The following is an 18,206-nucleotide window of genomic DNA, read 5'->3' on the forward strand; positions in this document are numbered from 1 at the left end:
GGCATTATACTAATTTGTGACAAAATAATTTTATTTTCACTCAAATTATTTGTGAGATTTGAGTGTTTTGTGACTGTCTCAATATGTCATGAAAATGCTTAATTACAAAGAAAAATAAACATATCAACAGGTTTAACTCTGACTATAAAATAGCTTATTTACAGCCATGAAAGTGGAGTGGAAAGGGTGAATAGTATTAAATAGTAGTATCATTTGTTAAATGGCAGAATTCACCTGGAGCCACTCTATTCTTCTGCCTTGTGTGATGTCACTGACTCAAGTCAGCATAAAACGCAAAATGAGCAGTGATTTCTTTCATGGCCTGTTTTAAAACTTCTCATTTTGTGAAATTTGGCAGTGAAAATCTGTCATTGCCCAGTTGTGGTCTTACTGTGTGTGATGTGATCACTTATTACAGAAAAAAATACACAAACTTAATATTTAAATAAATAAATGTGCCGCAATTTTAAGGATTTTCTTTTTGTATTTATGAATAAATAAACCACAAGCGTTGCAACATTACAACTGCTCCTACTTTAATTGCCACTTTTTATTTTAAAACAGCTTTAGAGTTCTACGATTTGTTTCCCGTATCTCACTCGGTTCCTTTTTGTAGAGGGGCTGGCAGACTGTACCATTTTAGTGGGAGGGGACACAAACGCTTTCAGACATTTTCCAAGTATGCTTAACAAGAAAAAAACATTCGAATCAAAAGCCTGTTTTCATTACTGACTTAAATATACATAGATTTAAAGGTAGAACATTTTTTAATTTTGATTTTGTGATTAAATAAATTAAAATATGAAGCATGTAGACCAGCGTACACCCCTCAATGTAGGCTGTTGCCAGGTTCCCACTTTCATGGGTGTGGTGATTAGCCTGCTTGGTGAAAATTTCAGTCAAATCCGATCCGAGTGGGTGCTCCCTACTGACCCCTAAAGCGGATTAAATTGTGTGGAAATTAACGCGGCTCCTCTCCACGGTCTCCCCCCTCCAGCTGAGGCCATGGTTGTCGTGTGAAAACATATCGGTGCGACTCGGACCGAAGGAACGGGACTGAGCCAGAACGCCTCTTTTTCAGGTGAGGACGTGCAGCCTCGTATTTCGTATTTTGGTTGTCTGTGTGTGCGTGTGTGTTTTTTAAGGCTATTTCCTGTTTTTGCTCGGAACGGGTTTATTTTTGTTTTTGCAGCCTCGGTGGAGTCCAGAATTGTCCAAAACCATGAAATGTCCCAGGCCGCAGCGGTTGTGGCAGTTGAAATAACTGCTCCCAGTCTTTTTAATGGCTCAATTCTGTGTTTTCCCCCTCCTTGAAGCTTTCCATTGCCTACAAAATCCTCACTATCCAAACGCGGCCTTTTACCGCCTGTTGGGCGGAAACTACGAGCAAGAAAACTGTCACTAGTTTTTTGTTGTTTTTTTTTTTTACTTGTATTTACGTTTTTGTTTCCAGTTTTTCCCACAGTACTTTAAGTTTTCTTGTTGCGCAGTCCTCTACGTGGCTTTTCCCCTGTTTCTTAGTAATTAATATACAGTCCGCCTTCCTATCAGTATCAACTGGTGGTGTGACAGGGGCCCTGCCTCATGCTCCACAGACGCATCTCCACTACATCACCCTGTAAAAACAACACACTTTATTTGTCGCACAATCTCTTAACATGATTTAACTACGTTTTGTGTCGGTGTTTGTCTGAAACTGTGAAGTAATACAGTGAATCATGTCATCAATCTACTGGTTTCATCATGTCATCAACAAGTGGTAACTAGTTTTGGTGGGTCTAGTATCGAAAAAATAGCCGAATATGGCAAATTTCAAGTTTCCTGTTTAACAACAGGTTCTGTTTGTTGGAGTAACTGCTAACTATTTATATAAGAAACATTTAAAAAAGATAAGTGGGGGGGGAAAGTAGTTTAAAAAAAAAAGATTAAATGTAGAAAAGAAACAACAACAGAAAAATGATTAAAGTTTTCAATAATTTTAGATTAGTTTGCTTTCTGGACTGTTAATCAAATGCTCTGATTAGTCTTCACACACAAAAAGTGGTTAAATGTTCTGCAGGTTTATTGATTTCAGGTGGTAAACAAATTGAATGAATTACAAGATTACACCTGTTGATGCTACCCAAGTATACGTCTTAACCTTTTATGTAATTTTAATGACGTCAGAAAACAGCCATCTATGTATAAGCTTTTGTTGATGCTTACATAGCTCTGCAACAGGCAAACGTTGTGATTTTTATTTTTCTACAAACTGGGGGAAAATTGTAGGGTTTTTCTTTAGCCAACTGACAGGCAGTGTGCAGCATCTTGCTTTGGCTTCACTTGCGTCTAGTAAAATTAGACTCTTGTGTCAAAATTTTATTAGATTCAAGTAGATTAAAATAGTATATTTTTGTATAAATGTCTGCAATCAAGGCAGTTTAGGTTCCATTAAATTATACAGACTTTGTTTAAACCAAGGTCTGAAAAAAAATAGCTTTTGTGAAATTGAAACCTTTGACATGACTTCAGTGGTATTAGTCTATTTTTTTTATTACAATTAAGAATAAATTAGGGTTTTAAACTAGATTTATGGTTCTTTAAATAAATATGATCTCAGGTGGTTTAGAGGCCAAACATTGATGTTTGGCATCTAAATATTGTTAAGCTATTGCAATGGGAAGCTACTATTGTAAAAGTAATTTTTCCATTGACTGACCGCTATCACAGTTCTTAATAATCTGTGATGATGTTGTGTGGGTGCTTCAATAATTCAGCACCATTATGATGGAAATATAGAGGACCAAACAGGGGAAACACAATATCAGATACTGTATTCTTGGTCATTGAGTGATAAACATTTAGAGTGAAGTTCTGTTCTTGTCTAATGTAACTGGATTGAAATGTTTATCTAAAGTTAGCAAATTAGCCATAAAATGCAGTCTCTGATGTTATAATTACGTTTTTGAACAGTCTGGACAAAAGCTAAAAGTCAGTGAAATTCCAGTAAATATTGATGCTTCACATTTAAATGACATTAAGTGGTTGACCAGAACGAAGATGATTAATTTTCACCTTACTTGAATCTTGATATCACTTCCTCCATTCTCCAGGTGTTTAGTCAGTAGGAACAAGTTCACACCTGGCAGAGACACCCCTTTGATTCTTTAACCCATGTTATGACATACCAAAATGTACTTGGTTTACTGCTCTGTAAGTGGGAGATGTTTAAAATGTAATGTAGAGTAAGATACTGGTGGAAGATAAAGTCAGGGAAAAAATCATCAAGAACAAATGGAAATTAACTACAAAGCTAAGTTTTTATTATTGCAAATGCGATTTACACTTGTTTCCATCTATACAGACAAAGCATTATGTTTTTTTTACTTCCTCTGTTTTTGTTGTGGGTTTTTATTATACTTAAGGAAACTATTTAACATTTCCTTTATCCCTTTTTAAATGGATCCTTGTTTGTCTTTGTTTTTTCCGGTATCACCAGCGTCCTTTGACTACTCTTTGCATTTCCGTAGGCATTAGAGCGACAGATGCAGGAAGTAACTCAAATCTGAAAAAATGGATGCTCCCTAATTAAGTTGTAATGCATACAGGAATAAAACAGACAGAATGTTAAAAAGAAACAGAAGTAAATGTAATAAGAGATGAAAGGGTGAAAAAAAATTATACCTAAATTAATTAAAAACATGTAGGACATGTTAAAAAAAAAAAGAGGAAAATTCCACGTGAAAATGGGTTTGCAAGAAGTACGAAAAATACAGAGAGGGAAGTAAAGGAATACATTTATAATTTTCATTTATTTTAGGAAAATATTCCATATTGGGGTTATATATATATATATATATTTGTATAAATATCTACAATCAAGGCAGCATAGGTTCCTTTAAAAATGTCCAATCTTTTATAAAACAATCAAGAATACCCACCTCAGGGTTTCCCTCAGTCTACTGTAAGCCTGATGGGCCAACAGGCTTTACTTGTGCCCCCACCATGTTAAGCATTGCTTATTTATTTCAGTTTTTTCAAAATGATTTCCTCTTTTTAAGATTTTATACTTGTTATTTAGGTATTAATCTTCCAATAATGTCTTCCAAAAATGCATAACTATCAAGTGATACTTTCAAATTTCCTGTCAACTTTAAAAAAAATTTAACTGAAAAACATGGTGGCTGGCTGGATGAATGACTGCCCTGGTGCCCCAAGCACAGGGCTTAGCAGGTTTTCTGAGGTAAACCCTGCACCTATATTCTTTAACTTTACTTATCTAAACTTTATTTAATTTTGGGGGAAATTCTCTGTGATGCCCAGCTTTATTCCACCACTTCTGAGTGAACTCCTGGAAATACAGTGGAATAAAAACATTCAGGGTTGACAGCATCCTGAATCAAGAAATATAGCCAGCAAACTTTTTTTAACAGTACAATAGTATAAGATTTATCTTTACCTTTGCCTTTCTCATGTTATTCCCTCTTTTTATGATGTAGAGCTATTATTGTTAAGGAAACTACAGCTTACAACTTTCTAGGATAATTCATCTGACGGCTCTTCTCAAAATATCGGCCTCCTTCCTGTTTTGATTTCTGATTGAGCAGTAGTTTCTTCATAATGTGAACAAGCCCTTTCATGTAGATTTTGAAATCAGAGGATGTGTTGCCTAAAGTCCCTCTCCAGTATCAGCACCATCTCATTTTACTGTTATGTTACTCATTGCAGTATTGTTTAACAAAAGCGCTTTCTAAACCCATTATGAGCACAAGCAGCCCTGTGTGATGCCTCGGCCTATGGAGGCATATAGCATAACAGATGGATGGCTGTTTTAGAGTAGAGATGCCTCTGATTCAGGCTGATGCTGAGCTCCTCTTCGGATGCGTCAGAGTGACGTTGTCATGGGCAGCTGAATGCATTGCAATGCCTCAGCAAAGGCTTAAATAAATGAGCTCACAATGAGCAGTCCGTTGAATCCATCTTGTCAGCTGAGAGGAGCAACAGGCTAGATCAGTGGATTTTAGACATTTTAAAAATGGCTTATCCGGACTCATTTTTAAAGAATTGTGAAAGTATTCATAATTATGCTATTCTATAATGAGCAAGTGTTTCAATATGGACATATGTAGGCCTGTGTTGGCCCTAATATTTGAATTATTGAACATGGATTTAAAAATTTAATCTGAGTACATTGGATTTGTGGATTGCAGTAAAATGGGGTGGAAAATCAGCAGACTACGAGGTCGGGGAAGTGCAAACATCTCAGAGGAATCTCTGAGTGCTTTGTGACCCACATTCAGGCTCCCCAAGGTAAAGGAAGTGGCAACTTGCACGTGCATAAATATACAAGCATGCGTTTGCAAATGAAGGCTTAATCTGACACACTTAGATCTGCTCACATAATGTACTCTCACTCTCAAATGGTTTCTGTTGTACATATTGCCTAATACGCCGTCCAGATCAGCCCACACGATGCGCAGACACTCGTTCGGAGCTCGCACCCACAGCGATGGGCCGTGCCAGCAGCGCGACGCGACGACACAAAAGGCCGATTGAGTAAGGAAAGGTCAGGGCCCAGTTCAGATGACCTTTTGAACCAGAGTGAGGGTGTTTGAAGAGATAGACCACCCTCCAAGCTGCCACCCAGCCCCTGAAATCCCCCTGGTGGGCCTGGATGGCAGCATTGTACCCTCGCAGCTCTCCCCAACCAAAACAGGGAACCATTGTTTTGTCTTATGGAAGTGCTGCTATTCTTTTTCCGTATACCTGTTGAACTCGCATTATTTCTGTCTCTGTGTTGCAGGTGTCAGCTGGTCAAGTGTTTCGTGAGCGTGTAAGTGAGTGTGTGTGCGCGAGCAGGCTCGTGTTTTTTCCCAACCCAGCCAGTATTCACAGAGGACGGTGTCCTGACCGCATCTCACAGGGACAATGAGTGAGCTCGAACAGTTGCGGCAGGAAGCCGAGCAACTACGCAACCAGATCCGGGTAAAACGACTAAAAAAAGAATAACTTGGAAATGACTTGCACAGTTTCAGCTGAAACCATCACTCATTGAATTTCCTTCAATCTTGATTTTTCCTTGTAGGATGCCAGGAAAGCCTGCAGTGATTCCACTCTGTCACAGGTGAGGGACTTGCTTACACAAAAAAACCTTTGTTTATTTTTTTGTTTTTCATTTTATTGCTGTTTTTTGAGATGATGTGTAATTTTGTCAACCATATTTTCTTACTGAAACAAGCTGCGTACAGGTTCTTCGACAATGCATAGAAAAACACATTTCTTTCCCTACAAATGAAGATGAGTTGGTTGTAAGAGCTTTGTTCTGGGGACAGGTGTGGCAAGGCTCTAAATGTTACAATTTTCTAACTATTTACTGCAGGAAAAGTCTAATTCTACTTATGTTAAATACACTAAAAGTGAGCATTAAGCATTACTCTTAGTGAAACTCTGTAAAAACTGGAGACTACTACTCGGTTTGGAAAAATCTGGTATCTGTGCATCTGTACTGACAAATGGCTTGCCATTTAATCTACTGTGAATTGCTAAAATATTAAATATCTTACAATTGATGTTAAAATGTATACTAGAGCTGACCAATGTTGGAGTCAAATGAGTGACAGTGAAACAGCCTAAAAACACAGAGTCACAAAGACAGTGGAACGACACAGAAATGATAATAATGAAAATGTTTTGGTATAGCTGTACAAAACAAACTAAATTAAAACTTAAAAACTAAGAAAACAAGAATATTTTAGCACAATTTAAAAGTTATTTAAAAATTTATTTGACACATCTTCGCTACAGATGTATGCAAATTGTAACCAAGATGCTCAACATAGAACATTATGACAACTTATTTTATTCAGTCAGACCTAAAACATGTCTATGTATGATTTGTGTATTAACTACAGTTTGTGAACAAACTCAGTGAAAAAAAATTGCCTATTGAGCCTTTGTTTTCAAATAATGCCATGAGTAAACTCTGTGCCCAATGTATTGTTACAGTTTGCAGTTGTAACAGCTTAAAGTAATGAATTACTCATAAAATATTGCTTTGCTGAACTGGATGATTTATCATTTGTTGATCAGAAAAATATCACAAGTGAAATTCTCTGTTTTTCATACTTAAGGAACTACTTTGGTCTGGATTTCTTTATTTTACATGATTACGGTTTTACTACAGGTATAATTGTGTATTTGTACAGAACACTGAAGACTTCTCTAGCCGTGTTTCTTTGACATCCACTTTAACTTCTAGAGTGCAACACTGATCAAAAGATCAAAATCTCAGAGTAGCGAAAGATCGTATCAGTTTAACATGGTAACTCTCTTTGTTGTAGGCTGCTGACCTTTATTTTAATTTTTGAAACAAACTTTGTGCACATGCGCCTCTGGTATCTCCTCCACCTTTGCGTATGTTATAAATAATCATGGTCGGCCAAATTGGAACCACATTGAGGTCATTTTTACTTGACATGGATCTAGCACCTTTTGTTACTTGCTGGTTTGTCTTGCTGTTAAGCACATTTTTGTGCTCTTTAAAGATCATTTTAATAAACATTCAGCAATATGTTATGATTTAATTCTGATCAAACACACAAAATAGATTAAGACTCTGAATATTTTTCTTTTTAAGCCCTGGATCAGGCAGTAAGTGCCAAACCAGTACCACCAGTTGCCTGCAAAAGAAGCTGCTATACTTCACTGGCTTTTATGGCAATTCGTTGAAGAAAACCTCCTGAAGGCAGAGAACTGCTTCAGACTGAATGTTGGACTGGCCCAGTCAAAGGCCATATCTAAATCCAATTTAGACTTTGAATTAAGTCTTTTGGTATCTGGTGTTCCAAAACTAAATTTACAGCGATTCATTAATTGATGCGTATTTTATTCATTCTAATTGAATATTTGAAGTTTGTGGTTTTACCATTTAGACTTCACTGTACATAAATAAAAGTCCAGGAAATCCTGATATAAATGTTTTTGGGGTGTTTTTAAGTACCATCCTGTTTTTGCTGCCTCAGCTTGTGTCCAGTTCTGGCATCAGTCTTTCCCTCCAGTGTAACCAGTGACCGGTCTTCCTGTGTTTATGCAGATCACAGCTGGTCTGGACTCGGTGGGCCGGATACAGATGCGGACACGACGCACTCTCAGGGGACACCTGGCCAAGATATATGCAATGCACTGGGGGAGTGAATCCAGGTAAGCACTCTCTTTGTCATTTGTAGAAATGTATGTTAATCGGGTTTTTTGTTTGTTTGTTTTTGCAAGAGTTGTTTATTTAAAAAATGTCATTTAAAAGCTGTGATTTGGCTGTGTTTAGATTTTTGCCTTTGCAGTATCTACTTCCTCCATTTGCTGCTTTAATTTGTTCAGTCAGCTCCAGTGTAATCTATCTACAGTCAGTTCCAAAGTAAGAAAAAGAACAAAAAATATTCTATCGTCTTCCATCTATATTTATGATCCTGGCTGCAGTATTGAATACTTTAGCTGCTGTAGAAGCACCAATGAAAAGTTCTGGTTCAAGTACTTTGTAGTGCAGTATAATTTTAAAGCAAATATCAATGATATGTTTTTTTTTGTAATTAGTGGTAATAAAATATTTTCCTTTTGTTCTATTGTGTGTTTGTGTCACTCTTTCTTTCTCTATCGATCCAATGTGACAGTGACGACAGTCCCAGGTCTGGGGCTGAACAACAATCAGTTCCATCCGTTCTCCCACTCCTCTCTCTACTAATATGACTAATATTACCATAATCACCTTTTACTATCACGTTAACAAGGCACCAGCAATGTTTTACCTCTTCGCTATGAGCACAGTAGCGACATTTGGCAGAAAACGCTTACCTTATTACAGATGCAGTTTCTAAGATCTCAGTTTTTACTGCTGTTTTCTTGCAAATCGAACATGGCAAGATTCTGTAGTCTACAGACGTTCATTAAACTAGATCTTATAAACTGCTTTTTTTTTTCCTTTTCTTTTTTTTACAATTTGCTGCAAATATGCACACTGAGAGGCACCAAGAATTAACAGTTAGGATTATAGTTCACAATAAGTATGCATGCAGTGCACTAATTTTGAGCCATAGAAAGTATTTTTTGTTTCCACAAGCTGCATATACTAATTTGATCTGGATCAAAATTACACAACTATATATCTTTTCAACTAAAAAAGGAAGGTAAAAAAGGCCTTTGCCTCAAAAAAAATACAAGAATGTCAATCATCAAGACATGCACAACCAGTGATTTTGATCCATTTGTTGTAGGTGTTTGATATGAGGGAAATCTTTACAGCTGTGAGAATAGCTTTGGCGTTTCTTAATGAATCCACCAAAGTCTCATTAATGTAATACAACAGGATATTTTTACGCTTTTGAAAGATGCAATGGTGTTTAATGCCACACTTGGACTTATGTAAAGCCCTGATTTCTGTGGCTGCTCCTTAAGATGTCGGTTCGGTGGAAGGTGTGAGTGTGCATAGGCGTGCCGAGCACCTTCTACATGACCCCCCAGGGGACCAGTATTTGTTTTGTATACAGCCACTGACATTTGAGGACTACGGCTCTCGTCTTGATTGTACTGCAGCACCATCAAACCACTTCCTTTACCCGGAGAGGCGGAAACACCCCATCAGGATGAGAGGGAGGGGTTCCAGCTGTTCCTGCATCTGTGGCATCTAGAGCCCCCACCTACTCAAATTTTCCTCCCTGCTTAGATTAAGTAAACCACAGTTTTGGCTTTTGCATAAGTGAGGGTTTGAATATTACTTGGGTTGGGACATGCAGAGGAAAAAGAGGAATAAGAGATTGGTGACGCTAAATGCTTTTTAACCTCCAGGCTGACGATCCAGCACAGCAGTGTTTAAGATGGCTGCCACTCATTGCTTATAATAAACAAGGTGCATGTAGCTTATATTGTGCTTGATAATGTGAATATGAGCAGAGTGTCATGCTGATGTGCTTCACCTGCCTCCAGGTTACTGGTCAGTGCCTCGCAAGATGGAAAGCTGATCATCTGGGACAGCTACACAACAAACAAGGTTTGCAGGCTTAATAATGGCTGACAGCTGAACTTATTTAAATATAATCTGAAGTGTCTTGTGATGATTTGTTGCAATAACTGTGTGTTTAGTCATTTTTGGAAGAAAGGGGGGGGACTTTTTTATGTTGAGTGGACAGTTTAATTGTAGTATAACCTTAGTAAAAGTCTGTTTAAGAAAAATAATTTCCTTTATTGCAGTAGCATATGGTCATATGGAGTATGGGGGGAAAGTTTGGGTTACCAAATTCCAAACTTTAACATTTATTTATAGTTGGATTATGGATGATCTTTCTAACCAGACCCATGACATATTAGGATTTAGTCAAATTCATTTAGCAGTTTTGGTTTCAGAGTTGCTAACAGATAAAAACTTATTAAAATAAGTAAATATGTAAAATTAAAAAGATAATCATTTCTTTCTTTTCTCACATTGTTATTGCAGTGAAGAATGAAGCGTTTGCAGTATACTATACAGAAGTGTTTTCTAGGAGGAAAGTGTAGCAGGGTAAAGACAAGAAAACATGCTGTTTAAATGATGAGTTTTACAAGAAATAACTATTCACTTTTATATGTCCAACTCTGCAGTAAGAGGGATAAAGTTTATAAAGCTGTTTTATATTTTTGCACTATGCACAGGAATAAGAATCAGAAGTTAATTAGAGGTAACGTAGTGAAATTATGCAAGTGCAATAAAACCTGATTTTCATTTACTGTTGATGAAGCATCATTTGGAAAGCAGATTTAGTGATCTAGATTGTGGTGCAGTTGTTGCAATGAGTGCAAAGCAGTTTGTATAAAAGACACAAGCCTTTATTTGGACCCTAAACTTTGTATGAAATCTGTAGTTTTCTGTCACTAACTCTTGTTTGAATTTAGATGCATGCTATCCCACTGCGTTCTTCATGGGTGATGACGTGCGCCTACGCCCCCTCTGGGAACTATGTGGCCTGCGGAGGCCTGGACAACATCTGCTCTATATACAGTCTGAAGACCCGTGAGGGCAACGTGCGGGTCACCCGAGAGCTACCTGGACACACAGGTAGGAGGGATTTTTAATTTAAAAAAAAAATTTAATTTAATTTTTTCCACCACTTAGCCACATTTTGTATCGTCTCCCCTGGTTACAATGGCATTAAAACTTGTTTTATATTGAGTTTTCAGGAAAAATGAGTTCTGTTCTGATATAGGTTCTCTGTTTATGTTCAGGTTATTTGTCTTGTTGTCGCTTCTTGGACGACTCCCAGATACTAACGAGCTCCGGAGACACCACCTGGTGAGCAGACTCTACATTAAACCCTGCAGAGCCCATTGAGTACAGACAGAGGATACTTCAGGATTTACATGATAAAACTGCAGTACTCTGTGCATTTATTTAGTGCTGGTATATTTTGGTATCATTGGGTTTGTCTCTTTAAGAGTAAAAAAAAACTGTCACTAGTGTAACATTCTTTTACTTTTTTTTTTCTCTCTGTTTTAAAGTGCATTATGGGACATAGAGACGGGCCAGCAGGCCACCTCCTTCACCGGCCACACAGGTGATGTGATGAGCCTGTCTCTTAGCCCAGACTTCCGGACTTTTGTGTCCGGCGCCTGTGACGCCACCTCCAAGCTGTGGGACATCCGTGATGGGATGTGCAGGCAGTCTTTCACCGGCCACGTGTCTGACATCAACGCCGTCTGCGTGAGTTCTGCAACTTTAGCCTCAGACAAACTCAAGTTTGGAGGATTGTGCGTTTTTCTGGACAAAAACCCCCCAAAAAAAACAAAGCAGGCACAACACTATCTGAACAGTTAAAGTTTAAGCAGTTTCTTTTTCTTTCTGCAGTTTTTCCCCAACGGTAATGCGTTCGGCACAGGCTCGGACGACGCCACCTGCAGGCTGTTTGACCTACGTGCCGACCAGGAGCTGATGACCTACAGCCATGACAACATCATCTGCGGCATCACCTCTGTGGCCTTCTCCAAGAGCGGCCGTCTGCTGTTGGCCGGCTACGACGACTTCAACTGCAACGTGTGGGACACTCTGAAAGGGGACAGAGCAGGTATGAGACAAATGACCAGGCTTCAGCTGCCACGGCGTGATGTCGATGAACAAAGTCTGTCTTTAATTGTAAATGCTCTTCCTGTTTAGGTAGCCAGGTAAAAGTATTTGTTTCTGCTCTTATTTCACCCAATATATCTGGTTAAATAAGAAGCAAGAATTCAGTAAAAAAAAAAAAAAAAAAGAGCTTTGTAAGTTGGCAATAACTTCAAATCAAATCTGTGAGAAATGGAAAAGGATTTAAAGTCAGATTATGTGATTTTTGAATTCCAAACTGGATTCCAAAAACTTTATTGGTCAGCTTTGAATTGATATGCTCTGTAGTCTGTTAATGGATCACTGTATCAGAAAAAGTATTTTTAATGTGGAACAAAGGTAAAAGGAGTATAATGTAAAAAAGTTTAAATTTAACTGCCAGGAAACGCATCTAAAAACATAAGTTTAAGACGGATGTATCATGGAGAAACTTCCAGAAACTTGAGTCCATAATATCTAAAAGCAGCCTCTTATTTTATTTCTTCATTTGACTCGTACATTACAATTTTTCTGTTATTTCTGTAAACTTCTTGCTATTGCTATACTTTATGTTTGATGAATGCATGTTTGACTGCATTAGGTGTGTAGAGCCACATTATATGTACTCAACTTGTTGAAATGGGCTTTATTTAGTGGAATCTGTAAAAGGAGCTTTTTTCCTTCCGCTGAAGTTCTGCTTTACTTTGCGTTGATCAGTCACATAAAATCCCAGTAAAACACTTTGTTTCTAACTTCAGTGTGACGAAAACAGATGCATGAAAACCCTTGTAAGCCTCTGTACGTACAGATTGCGTGACCAGCCTGCTGCTCTGCTTCGTCTTCCTCCTGCTGCAGGCGTCCTCGCCGGCCACGACAATCGTGTGAGCTGCTTAGGAGTGACCTCTGACGGCATGGCCGTGGCCACTGGATCCTGGGACAGTTTCCTCCGGATCTGGAACTAAACTCAGCGTCTCGCCCGATGTACTCGATCACTGCCCGCCCCCCCCTGGGTCTGCAGCCCCCCGACTCACCCGCTGGGCTGGACCGCAGGGAGCGCATTTCTGAAGCCCTTCTCACTCCTCCGAGCTGAAGACTTTCTCGACCTTTTTAGTTTTTTCTCAGCAGAGCTGTCACGAAGCCACAAAAACCTCTTTATAAAAAGTCGTCAAATTGAAACCATGAAATTATTTCTAATGAAAATAACTGAAAGATCATTTTAATTTCCTTTTTCTTTCTAAGGGCATTAAAGTGCATTTGTGGCCGTGAGTACAAAACAAAATTAGTATCAGTGTGTAATATGTAAATGTATATATAAAGGCAGTATATATGTATAGCATTATGTGTGTATATATGCATTATATATGCATATATAATGTGTGTATGTATAAATTTTTGTAGTTCATTTGCTTATCGAGGTATTTTTGTTGCTTTTCATTTTTGTTTTACGATAAATAGACATAACCGCAGAATGCCAGAAATATTATTAGCGAACTTTAATTAAAGGAAAATGAGAGTAAGCCTTTTCACTCAGTTACGAGTCAAAATTTAGCCTGGCTACATTTTCTATTATTAGGATTAAAGGCATTTTTAGGTTTTTATTTCGGCGTTAGTCGAGTCAAAATCATTTTGTTTTGGAAGGGAATCACGAGATTGAGATTGAGATTTTAGGAGCTTCAATCCAATATATATATTTTTTTCTTTTTTTTTTTGTCTGGATCAAGCTTTAACTCCAAAGTAGAAACTGTTAAAGCTCAGGCTACAGTAGGCCGGGAAGGAAACGATCCGAGGCTTCGGTTTGGCCTCCGCTCTTTTGGATTGGTGGTTTCAGCTCATCGAATGCTGAATATCGGGACAACCACATCCATTCCATGCAAATCGGCTGCAGCTTGACTGGTAAACGGAGGTCGTAATAGCCCTACCTCACGTGATCTGCAGAAGATTCGTCTTTCCTTCAACATTGGGACAAGCTTCGGTTATTTATATACATTATGATGGCAACTTAAATACAAGCAGAAGCTGGTTTCTCCCTGCAATCCTGACACAACTCTGCCCAAAGACAAAAAAAAAAAAGTTAAGTTTGTCTGACCAGAGTCTACAGGAGCTTCTTGTTGGGACTGTGAAGGACCGTAGCAGCCTGAGAAAACGGGGGGGGAAAAAGATGTCAGAGCTTGCCGTGTCAGTTCAGTATTTGTTTCCCTCCTGAATGAAGGATTGAACTTCTTTTTATCATCAAGGTGTGAGAAAAGCAGCAGAAAACATGTTAGCCACTTCAAAATCACACCAGTGCCATAGCAAGCCTGCTACAAAAAATAAGGACACAAACACTTAAACTTTAGCATTTTGTTTCTCACCAAAAACGCATCATAAACTTTTAATCTTAACTAGTGAAGAACGTGCACCTAATAGAGAGCTAGAAGTGCACTCACAAGCAGTAGTATAGTACAGATTTTGTGATATTGAGGTTTTTCGTGATCCATTTTGCATTTAAGAATCTTGAAACAAAACCCAGATCTTGTGTGAGTTGGACCTATCAGCTGTCTCAGGTGCCTATCTGTGATTCTAAACTTTTGAAGCTCCTGGGCTGGACTGAGGAGGGTTTGCGACGAGGCACTGCTGCCTCCGTTTTGCCTTAGTGTGCCGTTCAAAACGGAGGGTGAAATTAGCCAAGAAGAATAGAAACGTTTTCTCTTTTATTTTACACAAACTCCCCGCATTGATCCTACGGTCTGGAATTTGATTTGTTTGTTTTCCAAGTATGGATAAATTCAGAAAAATATATTTCTCTAGATATTTTTCCCCTGATTTATTGGTAACATGGAAATGTGTATATATGTGTGTGTGTAAGTAAATAGGATGTTGTATTCATCCATCAGTCAGTTTGGACATCTGTCCATTAATCTGTCATCCTGTCAATCCATGCATCTGTTTGTCCATCCACCATCTGTCCGTGCATCCTTTCTTCCAACCAACTGATTTATCCTTCAATACATTCATCCATTTATAAACTCATCCACCAATTCCTCTACTGGCCGATCTCCAGTAGCTGCCCATCTGTCCATCAAACAATTCATCCTTTAACCCAATTATTTATAAACCAATCTGGCCATCCTTCCGTTTATCAACCCTACAAATAATCCATCAATTTCTCTGTCCATGAGCCAATCTATTAATCAGATATCTCTTCATCCAACCATCCATGTGTTCCACAGATTGTCCATTTTTTCAATCATCCAACAAGAAATCTTTCCTCCTTTTCCACCTGTATGCCATATCTAAAGCCTGTCTCCTGAGGGGAAATGTCTAAAATTTACAGTAAATGTTTGTCTTTATACTCGAACCATGGCTCAGAAAGGACTTGTAGAGTATGGCGTTTAGGAGCCGTGTGAGTGAGAACGTTCTTTCCTCCCAAGAAGAAGCAAACACTGATTCCAGTGAACACTAAGACGAACGCTTAAGAGGAAAACCACATGCAGCTCCTCACTGCTTCTTAATGCCTCACTTCCTTTATTCTTTGTATTTTTTTTATGTATAAATCTGCTTTCAACTAACACAGAAACATTTGTATTTCTGGTTGGTTCAGCCGTCAGTTATTCCCTCTTTTGAAGAGCTGTGGTTCTGGTCAACGTTTAATTTTAGAGGGTTCGTGTGATTTTACTCTTCTTTTGAAGCTAAATAACTCATCCTGAGGGAATGTTTGTGAACAGCAGATAGTTCGTAGGATATCCTGGAGAGACGTCTAGGATGTGAAATGTCTTGCATATCAGTTTTGACGAAGGCTTGTGTGTGTTGGGTAGAGGGACCGGGTGTAATCTGATGTTCAAGTGTTACTTCCTCATTCATCTGTGCCAATGTGCTCCACAGACCCTGAGCTGTGAACCGAAAACTAGTCTGTAAAATAAAAAAACCACAAAAAAACCCCATTGCTAGCGTTAATCAAGTGCCAACTTTCTCTGTCATTTTTCACCAAATCTGTTGTCTGATCTGATAGGTTGACTGCTTCTGTCTGTGAGTTTTTGTAACCTTGAGTGTCATTTCCGCTACCAAGCTCAAAAACATTCAGATGTTCATGTATTAATTACAGGACTAAAAGGTTTGGATTTAAAGAGACAGGACATTATGTTGGGTCTCGCTTTCTCTCGCTCTCTCTCTGACTGTACAACAAGAAGATGCTTGAAGAAACATTTAATGTTTTGGGTCTAATTTTCTCTTGACTCCATCAGCAGTAGATTCTTGACATTGTGGCTTTTCTTAAGCTATTAAAATGTAACTTGAGCTGCATTCTTTAGTTCTATTTTTTTTTTCTTGTCTCTGAACACTAATGCAGCAGGAATTTGTCTGCATGTTAACTCTCAAACACATAGCTGGTTTTAGTCAAACCAGTTATAACCAAATGCATACGTTCTGTTGTGCAGATGAATATTTCTACCACTTTAGGAAGCAACTGAATCTAAACTGAAAAGTGGATCATTTTAAAGTAAACAAAAACCATCTAATTAGGAGTTCCCCTGGCAGTCTGTGACGCTGCTTTGGTCAGGATGGCAGATCCAGCAGCTGCAGTTTTCTCAGCTGGAAAGCTGGACAGGCTAGTATCTGGACCATTGCTGGGAACTTTGAGCGTTCCAGTGAAAACACATTTGGACTCCTGGACAGCTAATCATGGAATGATTGAGGATATCAAGCTATACCAAAGCTAAAAAATTTTTCAAAACTGTTCATATCATTTACAACTTAATTGTTTTATTCTTAAAAAAAAAAATAATCCTGCTGAATTGACTGCCGTTTTCTCCAGCTGTGTTGACCATAAAGCAGCAGCAACCTTTTGCTGTGGGCTGCTGGTCAGCTTGCTGAAAAAGCACCAGTGCTCTTCTTCCTTGCTTATTAGAAACAGTAATGATGGGGAAACTATGAAGAACTGTTTTAAAATGATTGTAATTTTAACGCATGTAACATAATTCATAACGGTTTATGATTATTTCCTATTACCACTGTTTGTATCTTTGTATCATGTTGGATGTTTCTTCTCATCTTCCCTAAATGTTGAACATGTCAGTTTCTCACTGTGTTGCTGTATGAATCTTAAAGAAACACAATGACCCTTAACAGCTGAGAGACAGCCAGTATGAGATAATGATGATGATATTCGGTAAACAAACCTTTTATCCCTGTGTATTTCTGCATTGTTAGCCGCTGGAGCCTGGAGTAGAAACACTTTCATGTGCCTGTGCAGTTCACTCATGCAGGTCGAACAGTAAACCTGTAAATCCAACAACGGTGCTTTTCGTCAGTGTCGCTTCCCCGAATGTTTGGGTTTGTCCCCCCCCCCCTCCAGTTTTCTGACTGATCAGGTCGGCTGATGTTACAAACTGATCACATGTGTGCGCTCAGAGCCAGAGGTTCAGTGTTGAACACGTAACGTCTTTTATGTGTTTGACAGTTTGGTCCTGTTGACGCTGCATGAGTTCAGTCTGTAATCGAGCTCCCGTTTTATTTACAGTACGACAAAAATTTTAACATTTTGACATCCCTGCTTCTTTTTTTCATTTTTTTTTTTTTTTGTTGTTGTTGCACTAACACCTCAAAACTGCACTGCTCTTTGACTACAGCCTACTGTCCTGACATTCTGGTTTTTATTTGAGGTTTTTCCTTTATTTATTTGTTTGTTCGAAGCCATTAAAGACCGGGGACTTGGTGCCATCATAACTCTCTTTACAGTGCTATTGTGAGAAATTATAATCACTTGTTATGAGATAATTTTTATAGTCTTTTTCACACCAGACCTTTTTTTGTATTTGTACAGTGGCTTGGTGATACTGATATGTTGCCATGAGTTATTGTAACCAATAAAAAGCTTTTAATCAACAATGTCAATTCTCACTGATTTTTTTATGTTATTTTTTGTTTATAAAAGCCTTAAAGCACATTGTACCCCATTTGACCACTTGTAAAATGATTTTAAAAATATTACTGCATAGAGTAACTGCATTAAAAAACCACTCTTAGTAGGACACCCTTGCTTTATTTTATTTGATCCATTTTTATGTTATCTAATGCATTCGATAACCCCAGCGTACTGCCCTGTTTTGCTGCATATTATTTGCTTTAGAATGAATGAGAACATTTGTGATTTTTTTAA

General features: G+C 38.2%; 1 protein-coding gene across 1 annotated transcript; it reads left to right on the plus strand.

Annotated features, from left to right (window-relative positions):
• The first annotated feature begins 835 nt into the window (after positions 1 to 835).
• LOC122838672 (guanine nucleotide-binding protein subunit beta-4) lies at positions 836 to 17,935 on the plus strand. The gene is made up of 10 exons (XM_044129483.1): positions 836 to 1,081; positions 5,783 to 5,964; positions 6,065 to 6,103; positions 8,072 to 8,178; positions 9,952 to 10,015; positions 10,894 to 11,056; positions 11,224 to 11,290; positions 11,497 to 11,698; positions 11,843 to 12,059; positions 12,929 to 17,935. Exons 2-10 carry the CDS (start codon positions 5,908 to 5,910, stop codon positions 13,033 to 13,035), a joined length of 1,023 nt encoding a protein of 340 aa, XP_043985418.1. The 5' UTR covers positions 836 to 1,081; positions 5,783 to 5,907; the 3' UTR covers positions 13,036 to 17,935.
• Positions 17,936 to 18,206: the final 271 nt, after the last annotated feature.

The sequence above is a fragment of the Gambusia affinis genome, linkage group LG10 (assembly GCF_019740435.1).
Source record: "Gambusia affinis linkage group LG10, SWU_Gaff_1.0, whole genome shotgun sequence".
NCBI classification, from domain to species: domain Eukaryota; kingdom Metazoa; phylum Chordata; class Actinopteri; order Cyprinodontiformes; family Poeciliidae; genus Gambusia; species Gambusia affinis.

Coding starts and splice junctions, on each gene's coding strand:
- LOC122838672 (XM_044129483.1), top strand. CDS start 5,908: ATGAGTGAGCTCGAACAGTTGCGGCAGGAAGCCGAGCAACTACGCAAC. Junction 11,057..11,223: donor AGAGCTACCTGGACACACAG/GTAGGAGGGATT, acceptor GTTTATGTTCAG/GTTATTTGTCTTGTTGTCGC. Junction 12,060..12,928: donor TCTGAAAGGGGACAGAGCAG/GTATGAGACAAA, acceptor CTCCTGCTGCAG/GCGTCCTCGCCGGCCACGAC.